The sequence below is a fragment of the Halyomorpha halys genome, unplaced genomic scaffold (assembly GCF_000696795.3).
Source record: "Halyomorpha halys isolate HHAL.00 unplaced genomic scaffold, Hhal_1.1 Scaffold2481.1, whole genome shotgun sequence".
Classification (NCBI taxonomy): domain Eukaryota; kingdom Metazoa; phylum Arthropoda; class Insecta; order Hemiptera; family Pentatomidae; genus Halyomorpha; species Halyomorpha halys.
In genome coordinates this window covers 48431-58789 of record NW_027110473.1, presented here as the reverse complement: position 1 = coordinate 58789, position 10359 = coordinate 48431, and the positions used below count along the sequence as shown (strand labels likewise).

At 30.3% G+C, this 10359-nt stretch overlaps 1 protein-coding gene across 1 annotated transcript in view; it reads right to left on the bottom strand.

The window, feature by feature from the left end:
* The window catches only part of LOC106691556 (centrosomal protein of 104 kDa), a gene marked incomplete at its 3' end in the record, with an annotated part of 58487 nt that extends 48128 nt beyond the window's left edge, over nt 1-10359 (bottom strand). Inside the window, 3 exon segments of the mRNA XM_067048645.1 lie at nt 6217-6308; nt 10113-10185; nt 10260-10359. Of these exon segments, the coding sequence (XP_066904746.1) occupies nt 6217-6308; nt 10113-10185; nt 10260-10299 (205 nt within the window).

Sequence of the window (10359 nt, the reverse complement as noted above, 5' to 3'; positions counted from 1 at the left end):
AATGGGCTGAGATCTGCTCCCCCCTTGTAATGGGCTGAGACCTGCTCCCTCCTTGTAATGGGCTGAGACCTACTCCCCCCTTGTAATGGGCTGAGGCCTGCTGCCCCCTTGTAATGGGCTGAGGCCTGCTCCCCCCTTGTAGGGCGTTTAATCCTACGTCATATGAAGGATGAGTTAACCGGAGAACACAACGCCTAATTGAGGAAACTGCAGCCGGTAACTATAATTCACACTGAACCAACGGGTAAACACCCGCTGTTAAATTGTAGGTGGGTGGATTGCGTCAAGAGTGATCTCAAAGATTTGAATAGATTGATACTACTGGTCACTGGATAAATGTACAGTGACCGAAGAAAATATTTGCACACCTTGTCTTTTCTGTATATAATGAATCTAAATAATAATAAAATAGTTTCAGGTTCGTTAGTAAAAAGTACAATTAAAACTTGTTAAAAACATTATAAATTTAATTTAAAATATTGATCAAAATAAAAATTTATTTAAACATAATATAAACACAAGGAAAAAAAGTATTTGCACACTATGTTGGTTTACTTCCTCGTTTTTGTATGCTTGAGTATTCCATCGGTATTATAAAATATTTCAATCTATTACGTTTGTTTTAATTTAACCGATCCAAATGCCAAAAACAAGTGAACTAAGTGCCGCTACTTGCGAAAAAGGTATATTATTCCGAAATCAAAGAAAATGGTATCGCGAATTCTGCGGATTTGTTAGGTATTAATTTTTCTACCGTCAGATACGTAATTATGAAATTTGAAGAAAGAGGCACTACTGCAAATAACCGGCGCAAAGGACGTCCAAAGAAAGTAAATGAGAGGATGAAAAAAAAATTGAGGCGATATAAAATCCAGGAGCTAGTGCAGGTGTCCTAGCTAATATGGTCGAATCGAAGTCTGGGGTCTATACTAGCACTTCAACAATTAGAAATGTTTTAAATTCTGAAGGAATTTACTGCAGAATCCCGAGAAAGAAACCTTATATCAGTGAAACCAATCGCCAAAAAGGGCTCTTTTTCGCTAGGGATTATATCCACAAGTCCATCAGTTTTGAGGAAAATTTATTATTCTCTAATGAGAGTAAATATAATTTGTTTGGCTTTGACGGCAGAAAGACGATATGGCGAAGGAAAGGTGAAGAATTCAGGAAGCAAAACGTATCAGTTACTGTAAAACACAGAGGCGGGAGTGTAAAACACAAAATAACCTGAAGACACCACCCTAAGGATCTTTTACAAAAAGAATGGGAACAAATTAACACGGATTTAATTAAAAACCTCGTACACTTAATGCGGAGACGTTTACAAGCGGTAATAGATGCCAACGGACTTCATACAAAATATTAAATTTTAAAAAGTAGTAATAAAACGAAAGGTGGACAAATACTTTTTTCTGTATTTTTTGTAAGTTTAATGTTTTTTTTTTTTATGAAATAAATTTTTCATTTGAATTTTATTTGTAGTTATTAAGTTATAAATATACTTTTTATTTTAGAAGTAATAGGGTTTCGTTATTGCATAAATTCACATTTTAATAAAAAACGTGGTGTGCAAATACTTTCTTTGGTCACTGTAGTGATAAGTAGTATCGGCATCGAACCTTAGGGCTTGCTATGACTTTATTATTGTTATACCATCCAGTATTAAGATAAATCATTTTATTATATATATTGATGATGTAGATTATAATCTTGATTTTAACACAAGCTATGTAACATTAGAAAATAAGATTTCTCTCCCCATGTCTAAACTTCTCACTCCGTTGATTAAATTAGAACAAAAAGATTATTAATAAGATATTAGAAAAAAATGAAATATTTCATTATGTCCCAAACACAAAGATTATTGATTCGAGTATTATTTAATTAGAAAATCCTATGGGTGGTAATTTCTTCAATATATGTTGTACATGTCTGCATTCTTATCCTTAATCATAGTTGGTTTACCTCAAGAACTACAAATCGGGGCCAATAAAACCTCGTAAAAATGCGAAAAAATTCAAAACAAGATAATGAGTGTAAATTAAATAGCTTTGTTTTTTAACTAAAAGGAATCCTTTATGTTCTGCTATGAAAACTTGTATAATAACTGGTTTAATATTTAATACTGTCTTTAATCATTATCTGTTTATTGAATTTATTATCACTTAAGTCTTTCGAATTTTAATTTTATTGTGTACAATTGATGACAGTGAACGCTTATTAGTTCCACAATTATGAATAATTAATCTCAAGGTATGCGAAATAAAATATAATATTTTTTAATAAATGGAATTTGGTCCGGGTGCGGTCAAATTGAATTCAAATAATAATATTATGAACTATTTTTATTTGAGCCAACGTTTCGCCCCACGTTGTAGGGCTTCGTCAGGGCTAAAAAAGATACGATACAGTGGAAAGTGGAAAATTACAAGGGTATACAATGAAACATAAAAATTAAATTAGAAAAATAAAAGGTTATAAACATTAAATGAAAACGGAAATAGTGTGGGAAATTGCACAAGTCCAGTTATAGGTTTTTATATTATAACCCCGGAAAAACCAATAGTAAGCTGTTACTACATAAATCTATGACAAATCTGGCTATACCAAAGTTTTGGCTCTAAACAAAAAACAAAACAAAGAAAAAAAAAAGATGAACGAACAATGGGAAGCTACGTACGTACGTAGGATCATCGATTTTAATGGAAAATTTTTTTGGTGACACTAAGTTTAAAAATATTAGAGTTCGTCTGAGGGTTTTTGCCAATACGCCCTAGGAAGCCGAGAAAAAAAAAATTTACATAATTTTATACTATCGTATGCCACCTTTCCTCGACAGATATTTATTGATTATTATTTCATTTTACCTAATGGAAACTTTTAAATACTTACCAGACAAGAATTATAATGTATGAACCATGATAACATATGGATGTCCCAGAATAAAATTATTTTTTTCATTTCATTATATACCAATAGATTTTTTTTTTATACCTGTTTTGACGGAAGTCAAAGTCAGAGTGAACCGTCTGTATTGGGAGGAGTGGGGATGGCAGTTAAGTCCGTCACATTTGAAAATAATTTTAAAGTAAACAGTGTAAAAAATATTAAAATTAGGTAAACTGTAAATGATAATATACACAATAGAAGGGGGGAAGAAATATATTTTTTAATTTATATGGATAGAAAAACAAAGAAGAAATAAAGTTAAACTAATAGGATACAATAAATATAAATGATTAAGTAAGACAATATACCAAATCAGTGGGGATACAGAGGTATGTAAATTATATAATAGAAAAATTAATAATAAAGTAATTAATATAAGTATACTTACGCTGGTAACACATGAACATAAATTAAAAAATAAGATACATAAAAATAAAAGAAAAAATAGTGATAGTAAATATAAAATATAATTAAATCAAGTATGGGGTGAGCATTTAGAAAAACAAGAATAAAACAGAAAACTCGGCTTCTAAAATGCAGAACGAAGAGAAAAGAAGAATAATGAGGGTTTTATTAGGTTCAAAATATGTCGGTATGTGAGAGAGATATAGTCTTTATCAACTTTATGATTGACGGAATTATCCGTTAAATTTGTGTGAATGGACTCCGAGATAAGACGTTTTTTATTTACGGTTGGGACAGTGGCAAGATTTGAAGGATTTTCGAAATTAAAAGTATGATTCAGGTTTAAAGCGTGTTCTGATAATTTAGAGGCAAATGGGTTACAGAAGTTGATAGAGGTTTAGTGCTGGGAAATGCGGTTCATAAGTTGGTTTTTAGTTTCGATTTAGTTCAATATAGAAGGAATTGAGAAAAAAAAAAAATGGGAAATTTTGTTGTGGGACTTCAAGGCAAGACGTAGAGTGGGAATAGTGTATCTTAAGGATTTTTGAATATTGTCAGAAAGAATGGGGATATACGGAAGGGACCTGCACTGAAAAAGGGGTGGAGTGGGTTGAGGAGAGTTAAGGACAGGAGGGACCGGAGTTACACGGTTAATGTAAGAATCAAGTAGTTTGTTTGTCAGTTTCTGTCAATAAATGGAATTTATTGATACACACGGTCAATCAACAATCTTCCAGTACAATAATTTTAAACTATTACATGTTATAGTAAAAAAAATAAATAATACATTTCTTGTTCCGATGCAATATTTTTGTTTACATAGGTTTCTAATCTAGTCCCGAACAATTTTTCTCTTATACCAACCGGGAATAATTTGATCTTTATCCCGGCTTTTGTAAAAAAAAAAATCTGTGAATTTTAATTTCCTCTTTAAGTTCTCGAGATGTTAGAACAGTCAGGTATTTAACCTTGTGCTTTCAAACTTACAAGGGGAGCCACCTGGGATTACCGATTTCAATGAAAAATTTTTGGTGGAAGATTTTTTTTTCTTCTGCCGATGTCACTTGTTCACGAGACAAATTCATTACTCCTCATAATGTTGTCTAAATCCAACGAAACTACAACCGTTAGAAAGCTTAATTTCCGCTCTTCAAATCCCCACTAATATTTTTTGTAGATTTAAAGTTTTTATACGGGATAAAAAGCAGTTTCAAGTAAAGAAAAATTTCTCAAACCTTTTAAATTATATAGGTTCTAATTAATTTGTACCATTTCGTCCATTTTAGACTTCCCTAATCCTAGGGTTCGCGTATATTAGTGAAATCATCATAGTGTATTTTCTGGGATTTCCATAAAAAAAAAAAAAAAAAAAATGGAAGGCTCCAGTAAGGAGAAAATTTAAGTATAAACATTTTATTTTTTGGAGTACAATCAAAATTCGTTTTTAATGATATCTTGAGGTGTGAAAAACGAATATTAATTTTACTCATCTATAAAATTAATCTTTTTTTTATTTATTTATTTTATACTAGATCGGCCTGGTGTGCCTTCCATTGTTGATATCACCGTTACATTATATATATTTATTTTTTTTAACAGTTGATTATGGGGGGTTATAGTCTCGTACAAAAGATACCCCTAACTATATACAATGTTATAATTTAAACAAAAAAAAAAAGATAAAATAAATAGATAAGAATAATGCTTCTTAATAAAAGAGAAAAGTAAAATTAATTACAAAAAATAATGATATTTTTAGACTTAACAAAACAAACAATTGCCCTCTAATGGTAAAAAGAAACAAGTTAATTTGAAAAAGGGACGAGAGAAGGGGAAAAAAATAATAATAAATAAGTAAATATCTGTCGAGCAAAGGTGGCATACGATAGTATAAAATTATGTAAAATATTTTTTTTTTCTCGGCTCCTAGGGCGTATTGGCAAGAACTCTTTGACAAACTCTAATATTTTTAAACCTAGTATCACCAAAAAATTTTCTCATTAAAATAGGTGATGCTACGTAAGTACGTAACTTCCCATTGTTCGATCATCTTCCTTTTTTTTTGTTTGGAGCTAAAACTTTGGTATATCCAGATTTTGTTATAGATTTATGTAGTAACAGCTTACTATTAGTTTTTCCGAGGTTATAAAATAAAAACCTATAGCTGAATTTGTGAAATTTACCACACTATTTCCAGTTTAAGTACTGATTCAATTGAGGTCATCGTCCATTTCCTAAGCAAATCAAGCTCCAGAGCAGAACTTTGAAAACCACTTTGTACTTTATTTTATATTTCTTCTTTTTATCTGTTACTATTTCCGTTTTCACTTATTGTTTATGACCTTTTATTTTTCTTATTTAATTTTTATGTTTCACTGTAATTTTCCATTTACTTTTTTACTTATGTTAAATGTTTGTTTCTTTTTTAGCCCTGACGAAGCCCTGCAACGTGGGGCGAAGCGTTAGCTCAATTAAAATAGTTATTACTATTTGAGTTTTATTTGACCGCACCCGGATCATATTCCATTAATTAATACACACGGTTAATTAGCGATCTTCCAATATGATAATTATTGTTTTAACAACTCACAACCATGTGAGATTTGCAAGTTTTAAACATAAAGAACATGTAACTTCATGGTATGAATTTTTAGAAATTAAAACCCATCAAATACATTAAACTATAAAACCATAGAGAGAGGACTTATTCCTTTCTGATTATAGCGAGAACCAGTTGGAATAAATTTCAGAATCAGTTTTTAAAAAAATAACATAATAATAATCATTGTCAAGAAGATTAACGAACGATAATAAGCGATAAAATAAAGATAGTTAAAATATAATATAATAAAAATTACTTACGTATAAGGTACTGATGAGCCAAGATCTGCACCTGCGTCAAGCTTATCGGATAATGAAGCCTAAAGATTATTTCTTGAGGAAATTGACAGTACCTGAAAATGTTTAAGTTAATTAATTAATTCGTTAGATAACAGTTTATAAATAATTGATACGTCTCATATTTTATTTTTATTTTCTAAGCTGTTAAATGATCAAATAATAATTTTTTGTCTAATTTTAAACATACAATATCAATTGGGTAGTTAATTTTTTTATATATAACAAAGTAATATCACCATAGTACTGCTAAATAACTAAGAGATATCAGTACTCCAGACATTTGTAATTTGTTCCAAGGTAAATCATACACCCAAATATCACAGGTTTATTTCACAAGGTATGTAAATTTAAGGTTAATATCTCTGCAGACTGCCCTACAGTTTCATTTAATAATGTTACTCTTACCCCTGTCGAACAGATCCGCTACCTTGGACTACATTTGGACAAACGATTAACCTGGAATCCTCACACAAGACTGAAAAGAAAGGAAACTGCACGTCGATTTCGACTATTACAGAACTTACTAGACAAACGGTCTAAACTTCCAACATATTACAAAAGACTGATCTACATGACTGTAATAAGGCCAATCTGGACATACGGAGTTGAGCTTTGGGTCTCCACTAAACCTTCGAATTCCTCTCGTATTCAATCCTTACAATCCAAAATCCTTCGTAAAATCCTCAATGCTCCTTACTTTGTCACAAATAGAATCATACATAAAGACCTTAATGTTCCCTATGTAACCGATCTAGCCCGAACCAGATATCACTCCTTCCATTATAAACTCCCTAACCACTCAAACCCCCTAGTTTCTAACCTTGCATCCTCTTCCATTCCAGACAATCCTTCGAGGCGCTTGAAAAGAAGATGGCCACGAGACCTGCTAATGTAAAACGTCATTAGAGTGCTGCCAATGGGTAGTTTCTCTACACGCCTGTAACACTCCAATTTAACCGAGATCAGAGTTACTAAATGTATTATAATGTACAGTTGTAAATAGCAATAAATAAATATTTAAAACAAAAGAAAAAAAAAGGGTAATATCTACAATTTATCTACACTGTTTTAATAAAAATAATTTTTATTTACAGTATGACATAAGGCTATAATAAACACATGATACATGTCAAGGTGCAAGTATCTTTTGCGTGACACATGGAAATGCTTTGAATATTCTTTTTATACAAAATCCTTCACAATAAAAAAATAAAGAAATTTAAAAACTTATAAAGTAAATAAACGTAAATTATAAATAATATGAAAAAGAAAAATTACTACACTTGGTTAAAAGATAAAATATATACAATAACCTAGTTTTGTTTAATTCATGTTTCAAGTTTTCTCTATTAGTATATGCTTGGTATGTGTGTGGATCTTTTTAGGGACTTCTTGTGAAAAATAAAATTATATTCGCACTTAAACTGTGATGACGTAAGAGTTTTACGCCTTTATGCAAAAACAAACAGATTGGATTCGTTTATTTCATTATGCTCATAGCTAGATCTCGGATTTTCGAGCAGTAAACTTCTGAATACGTTAAATGAAAATGTTGAAACGTGTAATAAAAATATTGAAACGCATTAAACATACAAATTTTGAGTGAATACCTTTCTGTATTTACGATCTTTACAGAAATAATACCCGTACTTTTCCTGTCGTCCTATATAGATTATGTAACAAGAACCATCTTATAGTAAAATGCGTCAATCGTTAAATATGTTTTAAACATTTTCGGAACAAATTGCGTAAAAAAGATCATTGCTGGGCGGAATACAGTCACACTATAGCTTATTTTCGAAATTTCTCAAGATATAAGACAGGGGTTTGGTGGTGTTTGTGGATGAAGAATAATAGTTCATAAAAAAAAAAAAAAAAAATGCAAAGCTATCAGTGGTTTTGTCCACCATTAAACTATACTATTGGGTATGTTCGTTTTAGTTTCATTAATATTTTTTCAAACCAAGCTGGTAAATATTCTTTTCAATAGTATTTTATTTCATTTGTATATGTATGTACGGATTCAGGAATAACTTTGGTATTTAATTTATACATATAATTGAAGGAATGTTTAATGTGACTATAGAATAGTATATATTCGATCAAAATGTTTTGGATTCGTAATGGATCAGCAACTCGGATTAATTGTTTTATAGGCTTCTTTATTTGTTTCTCAATAATTGTTTATATAACCCTCATGAGAAAATTATATATACACACACACACATCTATTGTTTAAGTCAAATAAAACAGGCCTGTGCTCTTAATTTTAGAGCAGTGTGCATCATTAGGAATTTTAATTTCCAGATTGTGCAAAATAATATCCCACTATCATATTAAAAGTTTAAAGAGTTTACCCACTTATTTTAGACGAGTTTCATTATGGAATATTAGACATTTTGATGAATATGTTTATTCCTCGGCTTGAACTAGTCAGAACAAATAAAAATTTAGCTTGGAGAGAGAAATAACTAAAAACAAATAATGGTGTAAGGAAATATCTCGAAAGCGGTAAAATGACAATTCACGAGTCCAGAAAAATTAGGGAGAACCCCTCAACGCATTCAAATATATTTGGATTTGAAACATTATATTATATTTTTTAATAAAAATAAAATAAATTGATAAATAAAAAATATATTTGGATTTTTTTTTATATTATTATTTTATATTACTCATGAATATTACATTAAATTGAAAAGCTAAGCGGAAGAATATGCTTTGTGAAATTTAACGGGAGTTTAAATAGGGAATTTGCTTAGAAGAATATTTTTAAATAATTCTTTCTACATAGTGCCTTCGATAATTCTTCTAAAACTTAAATTGAGGTTAGTTTAAGAAGTTCAAGAAGTGAAAAATTTAATTCCAGCCTTCATTTTAGGAATACAAAATCATTTAATACAATTAGCTTTCTCATAGCTCTTTAATTATAGATTTTTACAGTTTTATAGATTAATTACAGTTTTAGGCTTTTAATCGGAGTAATTAGTGTTTTATGTATTTTTACATGATTAAGCGAGTTTAATTTCATTAAAACAAGGCTGGGTAAACATTTCATGTATAAATATTATAAATTACACAATAAAGTTAATTATTGGAGGATTCGGGTGCTTTATACTCATTTTGAGTTTTTACTTCACGATTTTGGATATTTTTATTGCACGAAAATCCGGCCTCAGGATATTAACGTAGACGGGGGTTTTATTACTTTATTCTATTAGACTTTCCCAAAGCTAGTATAGGAGTATAGCTAGGATCGTCAAAAATTAACCAGTCTACGGTACAGCCTATAGAATAAATAAAACACAAAATAATATGTTTTTGCTGCTGGATTTGCCACTATTAAAGCAAAGCAGGGATGTTTGACATGTATTGCTAATATTCAGTTTTAATTTTTTGAAACAGGTTTGGTCTTTTGGATCCCAAATGAAGAGATAATTGTTGAATCGCCTCAATAAATCAAAAATACTTAAAAATTATAATTATAAGTCATACGATTCAAATCTGATTACACAACAAAACTAAATAAATAAAACGTAATATTTAGGTAAATAATTAGCAATTTATTAAAAAAAAAACGATCATACATGATTAAACGGGCGAGATAGGTCCCGAATGCCAAAGGGTTCAGGGTTTTTAAAATATCTTAACTTCAAAATTTGGGAAATTACATGGTTAAAAAACAACTTTCATAAATTTATGGTCACTAAATAACACTCTTTAACTATTAGTTTGAGTTTCAACTTTTTTTTTTTTTTGAGAGGGACCCCGAAATGTTTAAGGATTAGGGGCTCTATTTATCTTGATCAGCCCCCGGTTATGATTGGGTTAACAGTATTAGTTAAAATATTAATTACCTGTGAGATTGCCATCCTTTAACAGTTGGTCCATGCTCATCCAATTCACTGGCTCTGAATTTCTCATCCTCACCTAACATATAAAAGACTAATCATCCTACTGATAATATTAAAAGCTGACAGTAGTTTAATTATTTTGTCACTTACTCGAGGCGAATATTACGTTAAAGGGAGCCTTTCTTGGCATCTAGACTGCATATTTCCAGAATAGCCACAATTGGGTTCAACCTACACGCCTTTTAATCAA